The sequence below is a fragment of the Pundamilia nyererei genome, unplaced genomic scaffold, assembly GCF_000239375.1.
Source record: "Pundamilia nyererei isolate P.nyererei 1_Seehausen unplaced genomic scaffold, PunNye1.0 scaffold00362, whole genome shotgun sequence".
In the NCBI taxonomy this organism is placed as follows: Eukaryota; Metazoa; Chordata; class Actinopteri; order Cichliformes; family Cichlidae; genus Pundamilia; species Pundamilia nyererei.
Genome location: NW_005187763.1, coordinates 330,605 through 353,852, shown reverse-complemented (window position 1 = coordinate 353,852; position 23,248 = coordinate 330,605). Strand labels below are relative to the sequence as shown.

Sequence of the window (23,248 nt, the reverse complement as noted above, 5' to 3'; positions counted from 1 at the left end):
GAGTAGTCTAAAAACAAATGTCTAGAACATTTCTTTTTACTCTTTCTGTGCGTGCAGTTGTGAACGTATTTGTTTTTGTTTTTTTCCGAAGGCCCGTGAAGGCATCATTAGGATGGATTCTCAAAAGCCTGGTACGTAAACGTCTTTTGCGCTCACTACCTACCCACGATGCAGCGCGGTCGCACACAACATAGCCATCTTGTCAGGAGTGACTGAGTGAGGGAGGCAACTGTAGACGCTGTTTAGAATATCATTTGTTTTTTTTTTTATTAACGCGTCATATTTAAGAGCCCCTTTCTCCCTCAACCGTAGTCAGCGACGGAGTGAGTGTCGACAACGAATGACTTTGAGCTGGTGAAGCGAGAGGCTACGCAGCGCCGCTTTCAGAAGGATGTCTCACATACTTGTTCCGACGTAGGGGGAGTGTGCAGCAGCCAGTTGGCTTGAATTGTTAGCTAGCTCAGTGAGTGGAGGGCTACGGGCCCTCCTCAGCTTAAAGTAGCCCCTACAGCTGGGCAGCCCACTCTGCGACAACGGCCGCTCGACAACTGGACAACCGGGACATTAGCGGGCCGAAAGCCGCGGATCGGTCACCGCACGGGCTGTTGGTAATCGTGTCTGAAGCCCTGCTGCTGGACAAGACGACACGAAGTGTGGCATTGCGTTATGAGCTCTTGAAACGCAACAGGAGTCCGAGAGAGGAAGAGGATGGCGCAGATACATCTTGATTACAGTTAGGTAGGCTAAAAAGAAAACTAGCTCCAGGTCTGCTGCTTATTATGCTCTAAGCTTTTAAAAGCTGCAGCCAGCTCGCCCCTTTTTGACTGAGGATAAACATAGCCATACGGGACTTGGATTCAGGCTGTCAATATGTCGAAAATGCCGGCCAAGAAAAAGAGCTGCTTTCAGATCACAAGTGTGACTCAGGCCCAGGTGGCGGCTGTAGGTGCCGCCGACGACACGGAGAGTCTGGACGATCCAGACGAGTCACGGACTGAGGACGTGTCGTCGGAAATCTACGACATGCCACGGGCTGATTATGAGCCTGCGTGTGACATAAGTTCATCCGAAGAAGCTCTGAATAATGTTGTGGAGCCAGAGGCGGTCGGAGTGATGCCACCATCAAGCGTACCTCATGCCAGTCAGCTGTCAGCGCTGTCAAGCAACCCCTCTGGGGATTTCAGAAAAGTGGGAGTGTCTGGTTCGAGTCAAGGTGGTCAGCAAGCACCGGGGATTGGCGCTGGGGCTGGTTTACCCCTTGTCACTCAGGCTGGGCCAGTGCAGCAGCAGCAGCAGCCTGCTTCTGCAGCCAGCGCTGGGCCAGCGAGTGCGTCAGTGAACACATCCCAACCTGCTGCAGTGCCCAGTTCAGCTCCACCTCCTGCCACCTCCACGGTGAGTTGCTCCTCGCGGTTCAGGGTCATTAAACTTGATCATGGTACTGGAGAACCGTTTCGGCGAGGCAGGTGGACGTGCACGGAGTTTTATGAGAAGGACTCTGAGAGCTCTGTTGTTGGTCGGACTGTGGATAGCATGAGACATGCCAACACAGCACTGGACCCTGCTGCAGACAGAGACAGTGGGCTCGGGCTTACAGGAGGATCTGCCGCAACCTCAACAACGCCCTCGAGTCATGGCTTGGGCTCCATGGCGGACTCTTCTCTCTCTTCTAGTCGTGTGCACTCGGTAGAGGCGCAGCCACCGCAGCAGCAAATCCACCATCAAAACTACAGCGCCCGCCAACAAGGTGTGAGTGGGTCGGTCACGCACAGTTCTTTCTCCAGGCCTACGGCTGTTCCGGCTCAGCCAGCAGTGGCAGGTCTGCAGCCTCTTGTTCCACAGAACCTGCTGCCTGTCGAGCAAAACGGCCCACCTCAATCCGGTGTCCTCATACAGAAGTCTCCCATCATGCCTCTCTCTGTCCAACCAAGTCCTTACCCTCCTCAGCAGCAGCAGCAACAACAGCTTCCTGTGGGCCAGCACCTGGCCGGCCAATCACCTGGACTGATGCAGAACCAGGCAGAGTACTATCAGCAGCACCACTCTGCACCCCTGCCACCAGGGCTTGCCTCAGGCCAGCCCCACCCAGTGTCCAGCCAGGGACAAGGACCCACTTCGGTGATGCCTACAGCCTCTGGAGGGGCATCTGCGCCAAGTCAGGCTGTAGATGTTCTTGGAGCAGCAGTAGGAGGAGTACTTCTACCTGCTGGACAGCCAGCTCCAACTGTCTTGCAGCAGCAGACTGTAGGGATGGGAGCTGCTGGAGGCCCCGTATTGGTTGGTGGATCTGCTCTGAAGCAGCAGACTGTGAATCTTTATGCCACCGCTGGACAGCCTCAACCCCACGGCCACCCTCCATCCTCTGGTGTACAAAATGTGCCTGCCATTGCAGTGAGTTCCAGTGTGCCCCCCACTGTGCCCACTGTTGTGCCCAGTGCCTCCAGTGCAGCAAAGCCAAATGTGACAACCCCGAGTTTGCCTCCAGGTCAGATAGCCCACAGCAACACTGCAGGGGCTTTGGGGCCACAGGGCCTCCCAGTGACTGCATTTGGTCAGGTGGAAGCTGGTGGTGGGAGGAAGTCAGATGGAATCATCAACATACAGTCTCCAGTTGTCTCTGTGAAGGAACCAGCGAAGCCCTTCATGCCTGAGAGCCTGCAGCTCACCACTCCGACTGTCAACAGCATATTTGCAATCCACATACCTGTCGACGGGGAGGAGGACAGGTAATATATTTCCAAGTCTTTATATTAATATCCCTATCCCTGTTAAGCTTCACATCATCACTGCTGATCCTCTCTAAAACTACCCGTAATGAACACCGCTCAAAAAATCACAATGACCATGCAAGGACTAAACATGCTTAATTTAGTCCACAGCAGGGGAGAAGTTTGTCACACGTTTAGCCATTTGCAGAAAGATGAAAAGCCGTAACAAACAGCAGCACTGTGTGCTTGTTAATACGGACAGGGTTTTCCCCGTAGTTTCAGGGAGGTATTGAGGAAGGGGAGTATGACGAGGAAGAGAGTAGTGGCACACAGGAAGGAAATATGTTTGCTGTTTTAATATTGGGGCCTAAAGCAGTCAGTGGAGTGTAGCACACTTCCCCAGCACAAGCAACAACTTGTTAAATACACATGGCTCCTGTATCACAGTGACTCTGTGACTCCTTGTGTGTAAGGGTGTGTGTGTACGTGTGAGTCTCCAGCTTTTACTCCAGCTATCACCCTCTAGAACAGTGTGTGAGGTGATGGCCTTGGCTGAAAACCTCACAGATGTTTTGCTGGTTGCTACTATGTGTAAGGTTAGTTCAGTGTTCGGTTAGCCAGGCTAACTGAGGCTGCACTGCACATGTACAGCAGATTTTATTAAGTCAGGTCCTGTTTTAGAAAATCCGTTCTGATACAAACATAATGAAGAGTATTTTATTTTTTAAATGTATTTTGGGGGGGCATTGCTACAGTTAGCCCCACCAGGTACTGCTCACTAAAAATGTTTAGAGAAGTTTTGGGCATTTACATTGTTAAATTTGTGATGTACCGTCTTCCACTCATGTGGTGTCACATAAGGAGTCTCTTTGTAAGCAAATGTCATCTACAAAAGAGATCACAATTGCGCATGATTTGATTTGTGAACTAAAAAATAGGAGTATGTGAAGTTTGCATCTCTTCCAGAAATGATCTTTCTCTCAGTAGTAGATGGCACACATGAGCGGAAATGATTTAAAGCCTGAAATCTCTCAGTGGTTTCCATTTACAGTCTTAGAGATGTACCAGAATGTAGACCAGACAGGATACGCAGCCTGCAGAGCACTGGCACTACTTTCTTTCTTCCTCTCGAGCTGTATGTTGAAGTGTCAGTTTGTAATGTGCACTTCAAGGAAGTTTAAAGTGCTTCGATGACTTCTGTCATTTCTGTGACTGGCTTTTATTTTGTTTTATTTTTTAAAAATCCTTTATTTGTTTACATTTTGGCACTTATAAATCATTTTTGAATTATTTATGGATGTTATTTCTAAATGGACATCGGAGATTATCTTACTAGATACTGATGAGTCTGTGTCACACAATAACATAAATACATTTGCACAGATATCACTCATGACATCGAGAACAATTTATTTTCTTGATGCAAATGATTGCAATTGGACTCAAAAAGCCTTCCAAACACTTTAGCTGCCACTATGAGAAATACATGTCAGCTTTTGACTCGTATAAGCATGTCCAACCAGCAAGCCAAATCATACAACTTAAGCTTTGTTCTATCAGGTTCACGCAGTATCTCTGCAGTATGTGTCCATCCTGAAAGTCTTTCGCACCCTGAGAGGGAGATGAGCTTCGCAGGTTTATATTCAGCTCTTCACTTGATCTGTTTAAGTTGTAATGACCACAGGCCAGTTATTTTGAGTGCACTTTTTTAATATCAGGTGACATTTCAAAGGTTATTAATGTCTGTGATAATGTCACTCTCTTCGGGCGCTAGATTTTTGGAGCACCTATAGTTTGCTTGTGAGAAGACTGAGCTCCCGGGGTGATAAGAGCGGGGGTCTCTTACGACAGCCAAGCACTATCAGACACTGAGCAGTAGTTTTTCCACTGTGCCCCTGTTTTGCCGATAAGAGACCTCACAAAGGGGCGTGTCAACCAACTGTGCGTTGTCACGCAATGGCCCCTTTCTTTTGCAATGCAAGTTTAGGCTAAATTACCCTGTTCTGTTTAGAGCCTTTGGACAGGAGCAAACATACATGTTTCATAGTAAGGGTTCACACTCATCTGTAAGTCATTCAAAACACCGGCTAGCGTACTGCTCTCTGTTGGTGTGGTCAGCATGCTGTCTGCCCCTCTGACTGACAGAAGAGGCATGACAGTTGCTCACGTACAGATGAAGTGTTGAATGACATTCCTTTACTGCAGCAACTGAGTTAAGCACAGAAGAGGAGGAAGAAGTTGCGTACTGAAACCTGCTGTGCCTCTTTTTAGTAGGCATTTTAGCTATGCCTGGCACACCTCCCTCCCGTAGCTTTAAAAAAAAACATGTTTCCATTCTTAATTTCTACATTTCTACTGCACTGTTTGTTTCTCTCCATACTCATGTGTCAAACAACAAGAAAATTCATGCTCATTAAACTTTCTCTTTTTTTCTGTAGACACAAATTGGGCTTTTTATTGCCAAATAAACAGACTGTAGCATAAGTTTGAAAAAAGTGAGACCTTTCCCGACTCTCTTGGTTGACTCACCCTGTGGAGTGCCTGCTGTATGAGGTATTTTGGACAGATTTTTGCACAAAACTCACTCCCTAGTGCCTATCCTCAGTGCTTTCTCTTCCTCTCCCAGCAGTAACAGTGAGCAGCGCTAGCTAATGGTAGCTCAGAAATGATAAGGCCACTATGGAATAAGTCATTCATTTCAACAAAAGGCAGGGTGTAACTGTCCAGTTACAGTGCCAATTCACATCAGTCGCTGCTGCAATGCACTTTATTTAGTAAGATCCTACAATATTACAAAAACCCAACAATCAGACGACCCCCTGTTAGCATTTGCCGAAAGTGGGAAGTAGGGCTGTGCGATATGAACAAAATCTCATATCCCGATATAAGAATTATATCGTCCTGATAACGATATAAATCACAAAAATTTAAAATTTTCTGTAAATTCTGTGAATCTCGGGCAGCTCGACTTGCGGGAAGTGTTTCCAGCTGCGCGTCATGTAGCTGGAGTCGAGTGTTTTAACTAGGGCTGAACGATTATGGAAAATCTAATTGCAATTTTTTTTTTTGCCCCAATATTGCGATATGCGATTATTTTTTAAGGTCTTTGTCTTCTGTATTATTAAACAAAGACAAGCAATACATCATATAGTATGGCCAATACTATATTACATTAATTTTAAACTGTTCTTTCCTGGAAGACAGACCTCTGTTATGATGACATGAGGTGATGCATGAATTGATGACTGACATTTTTATTTAACTTCTTCAATCACAACAGTATATTTGAACATACACAATAGTTTATTTTTAGCTTACAAACATCTGAGCATAAAGTGCTGACAAGGAACCCTGGTGTAAACATTAAAATGAAAGTCAGTACAATGTGCAGATTGCAGAAATATACATAAAAAAAATCAGTGGCTTTACCACACTCAGTTTTTCGACATCTGTGAACTACTAGACAGTCATTCAATTAAAAAATAATATTAAATAAATAAAACTAATAAATAAAAAATACACACATCTTACTGATCTCTGCAGTCAGTAACATTACACATAAAGTGCAAACATAATAGCAATTGTATAAACACACACACAAACCTCTGATTAGCGTCACCGCTGTCTCGGTGGAGTTTAATAAACTCGGCCGTCTGCTTCTTGCTATCTAAAATATAACCAGTCACTGGTGTAAATTCTCGACTGTCTCATACTTCTGTTTAATAAGTTTTCTGTTTGACGTTTAGTCAGTGTGAAAACCAAGGAGGAACCCACCCGGGGGATTAATAAAGTTTTATTTTATCTAATCTAATAACTTTAATCTCAGCCAAACCGATTTACTCACGAACAAACAAAACACTGAAAAAAGCCCAACAATAACATTTTTAGGTTGTCTAAGTGACTTATATATTACGTTTAACCCGAGCAGCGAAACTCCGCGGTGATCTGAAAATGATGTGCCGGGAGTTGTGCCGTTCTCGGCCGCATCAGTAACCCTCGAGCTCTCGGCTAGCTGTCGAGCTGGTGGGTAGCAGACGCCTCTGAAAACGTCGAAGCACTTTTGCAAATATGGGATATCTTGATAAACCGAGCAGATATTTGATGTTTACACAGCTACTTTCTCGCCTGAAAATATGTTAAAAGTTTATTTTGTGACCCAGAAAGATTAGTATGAGTAATTTTAAAACTTAGTAGCGGCCGCCATTGCTGGAAACTGGAGTTTGGCTGGGCCGCGCTATGAATTCTGGGATATGGTAGTAATTTGGACAGCCTTCGGCGCGTCGCTGTGACGTAATCGGTCTACAAATGCGGCCTCAGGAGGACACAGCCCATGAATTTGGACATGTCCAGAGTATAATCGCAGCCTTTGCGGTTAGAAAATTGCACTTGATCATGTCGCGATATTATCGCAAATGCGATATATCGTTCAGCCCTAGTTTTAACCAATGCATGAAACTAGACATTTTTAGACATAAGTTGTAACGGCCGCCGTTTTCTTTGTGAGTATTTATTACACAGCGTGCTGCGGGGAAAAGCCTGTTCTAACGTTTGAGTCTAAGGTTTTTGTTTTTTTTTAGCACCTGGCGGCTCCTTTTTACTTCTCATCTGTAAACAATCTGCTCTTTCACGTGATTCAGTTTATTTTGAAAAGTCTCAACAGGATCTTGTGCTTTATTGTGAAAGGTTTATGTGGAACATAAACAAGCGGACACGCGATGGCGTTACCGTCGTTGTTGCTAACCACAATGCATAAAAACAGGCGCTTGTCCTTCAATAGTGTGGTTATATTAAATATAAGAGAAAGAAAGAACTTTAAGACATTAATATAGTCACTACAGTGAGCATCAAAACGATGAAAAAATATTGCCATAAACAGTTTATTTTGCGACACCACGACACAAACGATAGTGTAAAATGAAACGATAGACGTTTTTATATCGTTATCCGATATATATCGAACAGCCCTAGTGGGAAGGAAAATTTCCCTTTGAAACAGGAAGAAATCTCTGGCGAAACCAGGCTCGAGCAGGGGAAGCCATCCAGCCCGACCAGTTGAGGGTTAGGGGAAAGAAGAGCAAAACAAGACTAAGACATTCACAAGGTGGTTTTCAGTATAGTAACGTATACTTCTTTGTGACTAATGTCATACTGGGGATTTACAGCAACTATTCACTAGGTACAGGTGGTTACCAGGGGGCACTGATTGACCTCTAGGTCAGCATGACTGGGGCTTAGCAGTCAGTTTCACTGTGACTATAATCGGGGACTACACGTCTTTCCTGACCTGTAGTTACCACTGATTGTTGATCGGTTTGATTGGGGCCTTAGCCATCTTAATATATCCATTTATACTAGATATGTGTAACATGTATACAAAAGTTCAGGGTCTTTTGTATGTATGATTTTTATGCATGCAGTTCATTAAAGGTTTTATTAGTAATGGCAGCTTTCTTTCTTATGCTGAGTGTTAATATCAAGTGTCTTAATAACACCTCCCAATAAAACATGCATTACATAGTATTTATTGCATCTTTTAAAGGGTTATAGACTTCATAGTGCATAAACTGGAAAGACTCTTACATTTGTCCATAGCTTCCTTCCCCCATTTAGTTTTGCTCACAAGTAATTAAAATAAAACAATGGCTATATATACTCGAGACTGAAGATGCTGTTCTCATTTTTAGAATATGGTTTTCTCAGCTTAATGTTTCCCAGATGGCTTCAACAACCGAAGGCATAAAACAACATTTCTGGATTGCCATAATGTCTTTGCCGTACTCACAGAGGGGGGGATGGCTGCTATTTTGCAAACTCATCATAAATGTATTGCAACTGAAGTCTGTATGTAATTGAGCCTCATGCTGGGGGGGTATGGTTTATTGTCCTCACATAACGGGAGCTTATGTAAGATCAGACTCCTTAGGAGGTAGGAGAGAGGAGGGGAGTCCAGGTCTGCGATATAGTTACTGCCACAGTGAATTGAGAGACTGTGCTCGTGTGGGTGGATAAGAGGTGTGTCTTTAAGGGGATGGCTGGACTCCATGAGCGCTTGCGTATGTGTGCACAAGTATCCGTGCTGGGGGTGGACGTGGATAAGAACTGCTTATTCATTTTTAGTCATAGTGGAAGTGGTCGCTCTGTGTGTGAGAGTGAGTGTGACACAGAGACAGCATGTACCACAGGGTCTTTCCCTCCCATCGCTGACCTCTCCTCTAACTGCTGTATCCTGTTTTCAGTCACAGTCGCTCACACTGCTCTCCACCTTCTATTCATTTAATATTCCTTAGCTGACTCCCTGCTTCCGCACTGGGGCTCCCTGGTCATATCATATGACATTTGGTGGGTACATTTTATCCACAGTGCTTCACTGAGGTACAAGTCAACACTTCAAAAAAGAAGAAATAAAAATCAGACATCTTTGGCTTTGATTGGAATGAAAGTTTTTAATCTGCCTTTCGGCTGTAATACCCTTTGAGCTGCACAGCAGCGAGCAGTAGATCTACAAGTATCTTTATTTGCATTTAACAGCAATGTAATACTCTCTTTTTCTGGCTGTAAATATTGCAATGGATCCTCAACTTTAGGTGTGTGTTTCTGTGTGCACTAGTCAAGTTGTTCTTCCTCTATGACCCCAGCCTAATCTCAGCCTTTGAGTTATTTTTATAAAAGAAGGGTGTATTGTTCTAGTTTGACCGGCACTATTAGTCAGTATGTCTGTAGGCTTTGCTGCAGTCATCCACCCCTCCACCCCAGGTGTAGAGGCTCAGAATCCATGTTGACAGGTTGTGTTTTTGTTTCTTTTTTTCTTTGAGACCAGTGGGATTATCTGAAACAATGCAACGGTCTTCTTATGTCAGTCTCACCGGTGTAGAAAGAAGGCTAGCATGTGACTCGGGCGTGCAAAATGTCAGTTTTATGTGTGCAGCCATTAGAGAAGCAGGCATGTACGGATTAAAAAGAACTGATAAGATTGGAGGGGTTGTGTATTTTGGACTCAGTTTTTAATTTGCATCCCACCTGAAGCTCTTCATTTTTCTCACAAGCAGAACAGCTTCACCAAGTTGGTCCGGTGTTTAACTGGGGATGTGCTGTACTGTGTTATAGATAAGCTTAGCTCACAGTGTTCTTTTTATCTTGCTTGTGGAAAGCAAAACATTAACAAGTGACACAATACTTGAAAAAGTCTTTAAGCAGTTTTGTTCTTTGGTCAATTAAATACCAGCTTCTTTTAGCCCAAGTCTTTTAATCTACACATATCTATTCACTGCTGCTGTCAGTTATTTTCCACTACATACAACTTAGTTTTCATGTTTTCCTGTGCCTGCATGGGCTTCCTCTGGGTGCTCTGTCTCTGGGCTGTGGAAGGAAACCATACTTGTTGGGTTAATTGGTGATTCTAAAGTGTGTGTAAGCTTGTCTCTCTCTATGATTGGCAACCTGTCCAGGCTGTACCCCGCCTCTCAAACCCAAGCTGAATAAGTGGTTCAGAAACTGGATACATGAACTGTACAATCCACTTTAAGATCTACGCATGTGGGATATGTTTAGATACTCCTAAGGCTCCATCTAATACCAGGAACTAGACTCTGGAACTAAAAGTTGTTTTATTTTTTAATGTGCTATTTCCTTGCATCTCTAAAAGTAGCTTGATAAAAGCAGATTTAAAAGTGTTCGGTTACTCTTGGGGAGTGCCCTAAAAGGAGCGACAAGATCAAAAAAATGCAACTACCTAGTTTTGCTATGCTAAACATGAGGTTATAAATTAGTTTGAACGCTAAAATCCAGGTTTCCATTCTCCTCTGGTAGCTCTGCTGTAATCGTGCAGTTGCTCTGGGTCCTTCTTGCTCTCCATCTCCCTTGACTACAACCTAAAACCTGCTGAAAGAAATCTCACGAGGCCACTGAAATCTAAATAGTTTTGACCTACTTGTGCTGTGTGGCAGATATATGGATTTTGCTGAAAACCTGATTCCTCATGTGCACCAACAATGAGAGCTTTCAACAGCCCCTTATAGCCTCTCCCTCTTCTTTGTGCACAACTTGCCTCCAGATTACTCTACCTGTCCACTTAGTACCAACACTACCAGTTTGTTAGTGATCCCTCAGCCCCCTTTTTATAAACTCAAACACTCTCTATCCATCCAATGGCCATGTTTTTGATGGAGGGTAGAAAGGGGATGATTTGCACTGCAAACAGAAGAGCAAACTTCCCCACCTTTGTAAAACTCTGTAGCTCATTTGGCCCCGGTTTGAAGTTTTGGTGCTTCTGCTGTGAGGGGGACCTTGAGTGAACCATGCCGCCTCTGCAACACCTTGACTGGAGAGGAAAATATCTAGGTTGACACCTTTTTGTAGTCTTCGTGTTTCCCTCTCACACTTTTGCTCTTTGATATTTTCTCCTCCTGCACTTCTGCATGCTCTCGCTCTCCAACTCAAGCTTCCTACCCCGCTCCCCCTTTGCTTCATCACTTAAGGCTGTTGTGGGTTTTTCACATGCTCAGCTACTTAGCAAGGTTATTAAGAGGTTCAACACCGTGACCTAAACCTGCAAACCACTGGTTTGCAGAAACAAGGGGGGGGGGGAGATAAAAAAAATAAAAATGAAGAATGCACGTGTCATGCCCCAGCTTAGTGTGTGACATCAACCAGCAAAAATGCATCCAGGAGTTATTTTCAGATTATTTTCTGCTGCCTGGTCATACATTAGCTTTAGGGTCGTCTCGAGCAAAGCCTGAGCATGTGCAACCTTCTTTTTTTCAATCAGGTAACCTTGTGGGATCTCAGAGAGTGGTTAAAAAAAGAGGGGGGGGGGTATTTTCATTGTGTGTGTGCACATCTGTTGGATTATGTGTTCCCTCCTTTTGTATGACACACACATATATACACACACTCTGGATTTTGGGGTTTATGGAGGAGGCCGCATGTTCTCAGCTGCTGAACACGGTGACTGTCTGGTTTACAAAGAGCAGCTTTCATAAAGGGATATTGACATGTTGCATTTTAGACTGACAAAGACAGCCTTTGAGAGTCGAGAGTTTGCTACTTGAAGACAGAGAATGATGACTCTTCTGGTTCTTACCTCATTCATCAAGAGGCTACCCAACTCCAAGTCATCTGACCTTGTTGATTTCAGTCGATACAGGACTTGTGCAGAGCTTTAGCCTTGAAAAACTGAGGTTTTCCTGTGGAGGCGTGCCTGGCACACGTGTGTGGGTGTGTGTGTGTACAGAGATTTGCAGGCCACAAAGTAATATTAAGCAGAGCCAGAGCTAGTGAGAGTGTTAAGTCATGAGGTAATGTGACAAAGGCAGTTTGTGCCAGAAATTTCTAGGAAAAGAGTCTTGGCTGCTATAATATCCACACACATGCTGTAAATCTACACTTTACTGTGCGTGTGTGTGCACGTGCAGTCAGTGCGCATTTGTGTTCGTGTGAATGTGAGAAAGAAGCAGTCTTAAAATGCACAGACTGAGAGTAAATGAAGTATATCTGTGTGTCTGTGTGTTGGGATGGGGGGGGGGGGGGGGTACGGGACGGGGATTTCCTTTGCCTTCCCCTCATGCATGTGTTGTTAGAACACAGTGTACTTGTAGCTAGTTACCAGGAATATGGGGGGTAGAGTGAAATTGAGTAATGTGATTGTATTTGACTCAAATTAACCAGGAATTGATCAGGAAAAAGATCCAGCTTCATCCTCATCAATACCAATATTTGATCATGTAAAAAAAAAAATCAATATTCTGTCATATCAGCCGATTATTTATTTATTTATTTATTTATTTATTTATTTATTTAAAGACACAAACTGTTAACAGGTTCTTCTAAAAATTGCCCACCTCTGCTCAGTTACAGTCGTTTTTGTGGCATTTCAAACACGTCTTGACATGAGGAAATTTGTAGAGTGCCCCCTGGTGGGCTGTCTGTGCAGTATCCATACGCCTGGCATGATTGAAGGGTGTTTCTCGCATCTCTTTTTTTGCTTTTTAAATGTTCATTTATTGGCCATTGTAAATGCAGATACAGATAACATCAGCCCAGCAATAAAGCAGTTGTGCTCGTGTATTTGTGTGTCTATAAAATTTGTTGTTGTTTTTTTGTTTTTTTTCTAAGGTTCTTAAAAACATTTTTTTAAAGGTCTTCCCACCAGCAGAATTTGAAAACTGCTTTCTAGTGTCATTAGGCATAAATACCACTCTGTTCACTGGGAATCCCTGCCATTCTTGGAAGATGCTCACCATTCCCGTCACATCTACTCTCCTACGGCTGCATTGCTAAAGATAAATTGGCCAAACGTTTGGTGTCTGTCAATATCCTCCATTTGGAAAGATACTGGCCTGTTAGCAACTGCAAGGACATTTATCAGTGTCAGTTGCAGATTGTGTCACGTTAATTTTACACTGGATATATGTTCAAAGATAATGTGAGAAGAAGCTAAGCAACTAACAGATATTTATTTAAATTAACGTTTTAGCATTTTGCACTTCCCTTATTTCTGATCTGCAGCGTAGCAAGTAGTCATGTGTTTCTTCTGTTTTTGTTTGTCAGTGGTAGTTGGCAGAAAACATTTGAGTGCATTCTGGCAATAGAAACTGCATTGTCAGGTTTTTATTGGCTCAGAATCGTCTCCAGGAGATGATTATGTAAGCAAGGATAGTCTGCTTAATGTGGTCTGTTACCTTGTTACTCAAAAATCGGTTTTATTTAGTTATTTTAGGGTTTTTTGAGAAATACAGATGTCTGTTCTGCTTGCGTAAATGAAGCCCCGATTTAAAAAAGGCTATTTAAAAATGCTAATTTTCCTAATTATTCCAAAACCTTTGTTATATATCATCAAGGAAAAGCATATATATTTTTGAACTAGAAGTAGTTGCGCAAGTCATTTGAGTTTAAAATATATGAAATATTCTTCCCATCCCTCGTCTGCACATGCACAATTCTGCAGTGACGTTCAAATATCCAAGACAAATGATATTTACGTGTGTGTGTGATGTTTGAGTGTGTGAGTACAAGTTGAGGGTGAAATCAGGGAGTACAACTGAGTGATCAGCATGTTGACGGTTAAAAGCTGGAGGGAGGTCCTTAATGTGTTTGAAGCTGTCCCCACCTTTGAACTTAACTTCCTGAGTTTAATTGAAGACCTCAGACCTTTGCTTTACTCTCTTTGAATCTTCCTATTAAGACTAAGAGCCTTAACTCTAGTCATGTTTACTGCTAGAGAGTTTTGAAGATGTGTGAGAAAGCATTTGTAGGAGTCAAACTTGAGTCTGTTTTCACTGTCGCAGCTCTTCACTCTGTCTCTGTCTCTTCTCTCTTCCCTGAATGCGGTTGACACAGGAATCCCTCCAAGGCTTTCTACCAGGCCTTCCAGTCTGGCAGCAGATTAAGAGACTCAAAGGCGCACATTGATAGGTACAGTACTGGATTGGTCCGGGCAGGCCTGCAAGAGTGTAACATTGTGTGTGCAGTGTTCAGTAGCAGCGAGCTTTGCTTTTTCCACGTGCATGGATTGAGTTTGGAAACGAAGCCTGGCTGCAAGCGCAGGATTAGCCAGTAGATTTCTCAACCGGCATCTCTTTGCTCTGTTATTTATTTTTCCCACTGCTTCTCACTAGCAAATTAACGCAGTCTCTTTTTAAGATGTCATATATTGTGTGTGTGTGTGTGTCACTTAAAAATGTGGTTTTGTTTACTGCCTGGGTGTCATTTTCATAGGTTTGGCCACCAACAATAATATATAATAATGGAACAGAGTCCAATAGGGCAGGCGAGCGATCGATTAATCGGATTATAAACAAGTTTAACTCGTTGATTAAAAAAAAATATTGTTAAACTATCTGACCAGTATTTTCAGTGCTACACTGATGAATTGTTTGATTATAAATCTGTTGACCAATAAAAGGTCTTCATGGGGAACGTTGAAATTTTTCAGTCGACCACTATTAATCCAACAGCTGACTGTTTCGTAGTGCAAACTCTAGGATAGTCTGGTAGTGTACACAGTTGTTGATCACAGGAATGGAGATGTCCACACTGTAGCCTTCTTCTGTAATGCTAAAGAGCAATATTGTGCTCTCAAACATCAAATACATCTAACAGCGCTTGACACTTCTAAATGTCATTCTGGTTAAAGTATTGTGAAGTGACAACAAAGAACATGAAACAACTCGATCAGAGCAGTTCTGCAGACTGATAGGACTTTTAAGCTGATGTTCATGGTTTAAACATGCATACAGTTCCGTGTAAAGCAGTAAACTGGTCTGGTGGCTCAGAGATGACTCCCTGTTCAGCGAAGTTTTTTATTTTATTTTTATTTTTTAAATTCTTAGAAAGTGCCTCAAACTATGAAAACAATCCAATGAAAATACTTTAAACTTGTTGTTTCAGCTTTAAAGTGGCTAAAAGAGGCGTGAAGAGTGTGTGCATGCTCTCTGCAACACTGGAGTTGAATATGAACCTGAGTAAAGCCAGGTTTCTAGTGCGCTCTTTCTGCCAAATGGTTTTTATTCACGGTTACATTTTAAATTCATCATGAAATGATTCATTTCCTACGTGACAGCGAGGTAAGTAGATGGCGTAGCGAGACAATCGGAGGGGCGAACATTTTTCTGATGCCATTTACAAAAATGAAAAGAGAAGCACATGAAACCATATTTCAGTGACAGGAAATGAAACTGTTTTAGAGAAATATACAGCTGACACACAACCAGCCGCTGAGGAACTACTCGCTCACACACATGTACGCACACACACACTTTCATGCACGCGCATATACACTAGTGTCAGCCCTTTTGGCGCCTTAGCTGCTTTGATTTAAATTTGAAAAGATAGATCAGCGTTGTGGTGGTGTTATCCAGAGTGTAATGCTGCGTGGCGTGCACGTGATTTCTACTCTTGGCTGAAGGCAGCAGCAGTGTAAGATGGCACAAATGTTTCGCCCCATGCATTCTTTTTTTTCTTTCTTCTTTTGGAGCGCCGTTGTTGTGGGTACATTGTCCCATCAAGGACTGCTTTTGTTTCCTTGGATGCAAAGATAACCAAAGTTTTGTTTGATAGATTTGGGCGATGGCCGTTTGACACGTGATCCGACTCTTTTATATGGTTGGTTTGGGATGATGTGTGAGGCGACCAGATGAAGGCGGAGAGAGTGAAAAATTAATATCCTGAAGGTCCTTTTTTTTTTTTTTTTTTTTTTCACCCGTGTGTTGGAAATGATGTTCCAGATGACACCCATCCGCTGGAATAAGACCACATGGGCTGCTATATCATAGCATCATTCCTGCATTTCTTTTTGTATAGAAGTGAAACCATCCGTTTCATGTTTGTTTACAGAGAACTGTGCCTCATCTATACTTCCCTAACATATGCAACCCTACCATAACTCTGATTTGTACTTTAAAGGGCCGTTTACATATGAAGCACTCAGGCCAAAGACAGTCAGCAACATAATTTAGGAGGGTTCAGAGTAAACTTCTTAACTTCTTGGCAAGTGATTGACGTGACTACCAATGACCGCGATTGACATATGAGGGGGTGGTAGAGGGTTACCCAGCCAACCAGAGCCTTTTGTCAGCTACTGACCAGTCGTAAGGGCGATGGTGGAAATGCTTCCTGTGTGGAGGCCTGTTTAACCTGAAAAACCTCCCCAAAGTAGATCTACATCAGTTGTATAGGAAATTCACCCATTTGATCATCTCCATGGGTCACATGTTCCCAACAGAAGAACGCATGTAGGGTCGCCTCTGTCTCCTGCCAGGTTTTTCATTTTGTTTACTTTTTTCTTTAATATATTTTTATATTTCCAGAAGAATCTGTTTTAGAAGAGCTTACAGGCAAGGCAACTATTGACCCCTGTCAGACCTGTGGGTGTATTATACAGATATTAGGGTAAACACACTGACACATTTGACAATATCAGCCTTGTTGAGTTATCAGCAAATAGAACGACATTTACAGATAAAGAGAGCAACAAAAACCTGATGTCTTAAAAAGGAAAACGTCTCGTCAGCTGTCAATTTTTTTTTTTAATTTTTTTTAAAATATCAGACCTGGTTCAGAATATTTACACTTCCTGGTATCATTATCCATTCATGACCCAATATGTGTTCATTTATTTTTGCATGCTGCCAAAATCGATCAACACGTTTAAAAATTTCGTTAACCACCAAGTCAAATAAAGCCCGTCAGCTTTCTTGGGTAATAAATATATACTGCTGCTTCATAATTACACCAAAGCCACGCTCGAGTTTTGAGGCTTGCTGTTTGGTTATAATTATAGCACTTCCTCATTTTGTTCTCTGTGGCGGACTGCCTTCCTACAGACACAGCTGTCTAATGTAACTGTGGAAGTTCACAGGTCTGTGATAAAAATGAAAGTAAATATTTGTGTGGTTGCAGTACCAAGCTGCTTAGAAAGAGAACACAGATTTCCCCCTTTAAATTGGGGGCGTCTTGTGGGCATGACACGAGAATATTGTCCCGTGCACCTGTTGTCCTTGGGCACATGATCAGCCTCGCCTTCACCTCCCAAGCTCTAAACTTGTATCATCATGTCTCTTTTTTTTTTTGCTAATGTTGCTGAAGGAAACTTAGTGGTCTTAAATATGGCAGCAGTTCTTTCAGGGAGAAGGAATGACAACTATTTGATGTGCAGATGACTTGTGCATGCCCGCCGCTCCACTTGCCCTGGTGCTAGTGTAAACCTCTCTAGCTCTAATGGACTTTTTATTGGCATTCCTGTTTTACAGCTAGCACTGTAAGGGAAACTGCAAACTTCTGCCGGGAGCTTATAAACTTCAGTCCTGTTGGTGTAGAAGGTGAAGTTTATTGGAGCGATCGGTTGTATAATCAGCGGCAGAGTAAGTTCAGACCCTCATCTGAGCCCAGCCTTTAGGCCTCCAGGATTTGACCCCACATACATCAGCAGTCGTACAGTGCTCGCTTTGTAATGCTGTCAAAACAGAGGAGGCGGCTCCGCCGAGCATTTAACGTGATTTGGTTCAAAGTCAGGCGCTCAGACTAGTTCTTGGCTTTCACAGGAGCTCTAGAGACTTAAACAAGATCATGTGTATCAGCAGAGCTCGTACCAGTGCTCCAAAACACTACTGATGGTGCGGTTCCCAAAAACCAAAAATCCCCTCCCTCCCTCCCTCAGTGCCAGTTGTTCTTGGAAGTTTTACTTCGAATACCAGATGGTCTCCTAATATGGTTTTGACTTGTTGTGAGTGTTTTGTTTTTTTTGTTTAGTTTTTATACATGCCTGCTTCAGTCTGTATGTCCAGTCATAGTCGAGAGGAGCTGCCCAAACCATCATGACTTAATAGAATCATATTTACCCACTTGTTCTGACAGACTCTTAATAAAGGTTGATTGTATTATTGTTTTCCAGTCTCCATAGTTACAGTTTGCTGGCTTGTCACATGTTTCCCCTGACAGTGCACATGGGGTTTTTTAGAGTTTTCCCGGCCGTTTTATTCTCTGATTTGATTACAATAGTCTCAACCCAGCTCTCTGAAACCAGCTGGAGGAAACCCCAGGAGAAAATGCTTCATACCCCCCTGCTTTAATTACAATGAGGTCATTTAAAGGCACTACAGAGGAGTATCACATTTAACCTTGGATGACAGTAGAGCTGAAACCAGGCTGGAAGTTAATCTGCAGCAGTTTTGATAGAATTTGCACAATATGGTTCCCTCCATTAACAATTGTTCTGCCATGTGAGTTGTCACATGAGGGTTGGACCCAGGTTTCCACCCTAACTGTAGATTTATCCAAAAATATGGAAATTTACTGTATCCTGTATAATCCACAAAGCATCTGGCCTTAGCTGTGAACATCTGTCATCGTTTTCCTGTCTCATCCCCGTCACATTTACAGTTTTTCACATCTTGATGAAACCTTATGAGGCCTCAGTTTTATCAACTTGACTTGCTTTTCTTTTAAGAGATTATATCGGCTCTTCTTATTTTGTCTTTGGCTGGTCCAATTCAAATCCTGCCGTTTGTCTTTCTCAAAAGTAGAACTTCATGCGTGGGTATAAGCAAGCTTTGGGCTCTAACAGATTCAAACAAGCCTGTATTTATACATGTGCAGCTGCAGAGTGTGATCCTGTTATTAGCAGAGCATGTTTTTGTTTGCTGTACTATCTGAAAACCACTGGTGAAGCAACAAGGGTGTAACCCAGCGAGTCCATTAAGGCTCAGTATTTTATAGACTGAGAGATTCCTCTAGGCACAGGCCTATTGAAAACTCCTGTTAGGGAGGAAAGCTATAGGAGGTCCTGAGCGCGGCACCACGTCTAAATTAAAGACACGTTTGGTACTGGGTGAAGCTGATGTTCTTTTCCTTGTTTAAAGTGTTTTGGTTGTATAAGCACTCATGGTGGGGGTCACATAATGTCTGAGGGAACGACATAAAGAGACGTTAATGAGCGAGTGCTGAATTTTATTTCGTGAAGTGATGGGCGTGATCTGCGCCTCTAGCCATGATTGCACCATGTGCATCTTGTTCATAACATCTGCATTTTTTTTTTTTTCTTCCCGTCATTGTGTGACATGCTGGCTTGGAAGTGGTGTTTGACATTATCATATCTGGCAGTGACCAGAGGTAGGAGTGGAGGACAGGGGTGTGAGTGACGGTGTTTCCCAGCAGCAGGAGTATGGGGAACATTCCTTCCACAGTACAGCCTGCTGATAAAGATCATCCGAGTCTTTCTGCCGGCCTCTCACACCCACACTAGTTACATGTAGAGGAACAGAACAACAGTAGGAGTCTACATGTATTTGAAGGCACCTTAGTACCGCGTGGTGGCAATGATTTTTTTCATAGCTTTTTGTTGCAGGTGTAAATCTGCATCTTATTACAGCTGAACTGATCCTTTTGTTTGTTTATGAGATCAGGAATCTTACTAAGACACAAAGTGATAATTAAAAATTAAAACACTGCTATAATAAGATTTTTCACCAAAGTACAGAGTTAGAAGATATGCAGCTGGACAGCTAAGCTCATCATGTCCCCCTGGTGGAGAAAGTATGTAATAACATCTTACTGATTTCTTAAAGTGCTAATTTCTACTTTCTGTATTTATATTGTTTGACTCAGCTAGAGCAGGTTTGCATGTTTTAGTTTCACCATTTTCAGCTCCTCTTAAGGATGAGGCCAACTTTGATTGGTTCCCTCCCACAAACAGCCAGACCTGTTTATGCCTCTGACACAGCACAGAGCTCACCTCATTATTAGAAACTTTAAACATCATTAACTGAATATATAAGAAATAGAAATAAATTCCTTATTTGGTTACTTATCTCGGTGATCAGTGATAAGAATAACTTCAGTGATAGTAATGTCTGTAAATCAATCCACAGTTAAATAATTCAGCGATATTTCGAATGTTCTCAATAAACCAGTATATATGTTTACTCCCATGAGCAAGATGGAAGATATTAAAAAAAGTTAATGGAACAAACGTGGATGGGGGAGGTGAATCCCAGAGGAAAACTGGGTTATTGTGCAGCTGTTGCACATATTCTGCAGACACAGCATATGCCTGCTTATAGCTGCCTCTGTAACATTTGGATGTAACAGTGGGGGATGATTGGTTTGATCAGCAAGTGTAGCTTGCAGTGGATCAAAATTATATTTTAAAGCACGTTCCACCTCGGCCATTTAACTTGCACTTGTAGCCCTGCCGAGCACAGTCGCTGCACTTATCAGTCACTATGAAGCCATCAGAGCCAGAAATAATTTCAGACATGTGTCCCCACCTCCTTCAGCTCCTCGCACTTCTCCTCCCATCGGCTCGTGTTTCATTATTCTAAATGCGGTCACAGTTGCCCAGCTAAACCGCCTCCGGTAGGCACCGATGATCTTCTGTGCGCTGCTACCGGTGGAGCTCCAGCAGCGCCATGCCGTGCACGTTTTCCTACAAACCACCGGGCTGCCCTGGGGACCCGACCCGGCTCGCGAGCTGCGATCCGCTGCCCTCCTACCGCACACGCCGCACGTAAGAGCGCCGCTCCTCCTCCCCGCGTGGTTGTAGCTGTGTCTTCACGTTGTAATGGATTTACAGGAGTCAGACCAAATAGCGCTTAATCATAGCTACACATTGATGTGAATCTGGGTGCATGAATATTTGTTTCCAGCGGTGGGGTTAGCTGGCAGCTGCCTTTGGAGATTTATCCGCACGGTCCAGTCATCATGGCTGTTAAACAAACGGATGCATCATTCAAACAAACTTGAGCCTGTTGCCGGGGCCCGGTCTCGTGTCATTTCTCCTGTAGGAGGCCAGGCGTAGATGTGAGAGTGGTGACTGGTGCTTTTGTGTGATCTGACCTAGATGCCTGAGGCGCCTTGTTTGACTGGTCGACCACCAATGTGTCATCTGGTTTCGCTTTTTATCTGGGCTTCTGCTTTATTTCAAGTTGGATTAGTATTTTTGTCCATTTCAATAGAAGTCAGTATTTTCCATGTTTCCGATGTGTTTGGGAACACAAAAGCAGGAAGAAGTCAAATATAGAAAGTAATCATGATGCGATTGTTTGTGTAACTGTACTTTATCTGTCTTTTCTTTTTTTGCAGTGCCTCTGGAACCAATGTTGTTGCCATTGATAATAAAATTGAACAGGCTATGGTGAGTATTCATTTTACCACTAATCATATATGCGTCTCTTTTAAATGAAAAGCTTAGGAATGAGTTCAATGTAGAGAGTGTATACATGTAATAAGACAATGGCTCCTACCACTGGTTAGTTCCCACTTCATGTTTCCCTCTGCTCTCCTTCAGGACCTGGTGAAAAGCCATCTGATGTATGCAGTGCGCGAAGAGGTGGAGGTCTTAAAGGAGCAGATCAAGGAGCTGTACGAGAGGAACTCTGTGTTGGAGAGGGAGAACGCCGTGCTGAAATCACTGGCCAACAGCGAGCAGCTGTCTCAGCTGTCCACCCAGTCGACCAGCAGCTCGGGCGCCGCGGCTTCCCAACCAGGACTCAGCCAGCCTCAGCAGCAAGCCCAGCCGCCGCTTCAAGTTCAGCCTCCGTCGCAGTCGCACCCCCAGCTTCAGCACCACCCCCAACCCCAGCAGCTCCAGACTCAGCCGCAGCTCGATCCCAGCCAACAACTGCAACCCAACGTCACCTCTGCTTGAAAGCGCATCAAAAACCAACAAAAGAAAAGCAGAACAGCATCTTCTCTACAACTTATTACAATTAGTGTATGTGAACTTCTTAGCCACCAGCTTGACCACAAAGAGTACAGTGCTTCTGTGCGAGTGTGAGTGTGTGTGTCCGAGTGAGGAAGCAAGACTGTGAATTGCTGTTAGAATGTGTGCGTGTATGCATCTGTACTGTGGGCCTTTCCAGTGTTAATGCAATCATCAAGAGTGCAACAGACGGACTGAGACAAAGTGTTCAGAGTAGAGTCGGGGAAGGTTGAGGGTTTTTTGTTTTGTCTTTTTGGTTCTTTTGTTTTTTCCATTTTGGCTGTATTCCCAGATTGGTTAACAGCTGGGCTTGTAGAGAGGATGTCTTTTCTTGGACCGGGCCCGAGCCAAACCAACCTGTGACCTGACCCGAAACCAGTAGTTGTTGTTGTGGAAAGCGAGGGGTTTGCCGGACAGACGGGGAGTGATTGTCAAAAAGAGAGCGATTATTTTTTTAAATGAGATAATTGAAGGGGAGGGGTATTTTTAGCCTTGCCGTTTCATGTTGTAAAGAAAAAACTGGGAGTGTTTTTTTTTTTTTGTTTTTGTTTTTGTTTTTTGTTTTTTATTTGTCTCCTCCTCCTACTCCTTCTTCCTCGGAGCGCCACGCCGCTGCCGTTACTAAGTCCAACTCTTGCATCACTCTTTTGAGTTCTACTGTTAAGTGTTTTTATTTATTACAGGGCTGCTATTTTTCATAAATGAACAATTTAAACAACAAAACCTATTTAACAGGAGCCCAACGACCTGTTTCCTCTCTTGCTTTTTTCCCCCAGTGTTTGAACAGATTGGCCACACATCCCAGACAACAGCTTTATATATTTGTGAAATGCCGACAAACAGAGAAAAATTCTGACAAATGTTTAACACTAACCCAGATTTTTAAGGCTGCAACTGCCAGTTCGTAGCTCAGTCCAGATCCAGTTTGAGTGTATATTTTTGTATAGCATGATGGACTTTTACCCACCGATATCAAATCTTAAGGCCTCCGGTGAAAATTTGATAGGCAAAGGTGAATTAGTATTGCCACGTCCCCTCACTCACTCACATTTTAGTTCTCCATTGGTTTTCCTGAAACGGGGTAGGTGGGTGGGGGCACGGGCACGGTGGCAGTAGTGAAAACACGTACTTTGTAACCAAAGATCCAAAGCTGTGTAAATTTATTTTGAAATGCACACACACCTTTTTCTTTTCTTTTTTTTTTTTTTTCTTTTTTCCCTTGGTTCTCATTTGTTACTTCCTCCTTCACAGAATATTTTTGTTGCTGTTCAGCATGTTCTGCATGATCTGTAATCTTCAAACCACTTTCTTACCTCATTTTTATTGAGCACTCTTATTGTAAGATAGT

General features: G+C 43.2%; 1 protein-coding gene across 2 annotated transcripts; it reads left to right on the top strand.

Annotated features, from left to right (window-relative positions):
* Positions 1-145: 145 nt before the first annotated feature.
* Positions 146-23,242, top strand: LOC102205509 (TSC22 domain family protein 2-like). 2 transcript variants are annotated; one of them, XM_005752490.2, is made up of 4 exons: positions 146-2,726; positions 14,043-14,117; positions 21,282-21,333; positions 21,487-23,242. In XM_005752490.2, exons 1-4 carry the CDS (start codon positions 871-873, stop codon positions 21,844-21,846), a joined length of 2,343 nt encoding a protein of 780 aa, XP_005752547.1. In that variant the 5' UTR covers positions 146-870; the 3' UTR covers positions 21,847-23,242. The 2 variants fall into 2 exon arrangements, with proteins under 2 accessions (XP_005752547.1, XP_005752548.1); XM_005752491.2 differs by lacking the exon at positions 14,043-14,117 and having other exon boundaries at positions 147-2,726.
* The last annotated feature ends 6 nt before the right edge of the window (positions 23,243-23,248 follow it).

Excerpts from the sequence above, each read along its gene's own strand:
- LOC102205509 (XM_005752490.2), top strand. The coding sequence starts at position 871 with ATGTCGAAAATGCCGGCCAAGAAAAAGAGCTGCTTTCAGATCACAAGT. Across the intron at positions 14,118-21,281 it reads TCAAAGGCGCACATTGATAG|TGCCTCTGGAACCAATGTTG; the intron begins GTACAGTACTGG and ends CTTTTTTTGCAG. Across the intron at positions 21,334-21,486 it reads ATAAAATTGAACAGGCTATG|GACCTGGTGAAAAGCCATCT; the intron begins GTGAGTATTCAT and ends GCTCTCCTTCAG.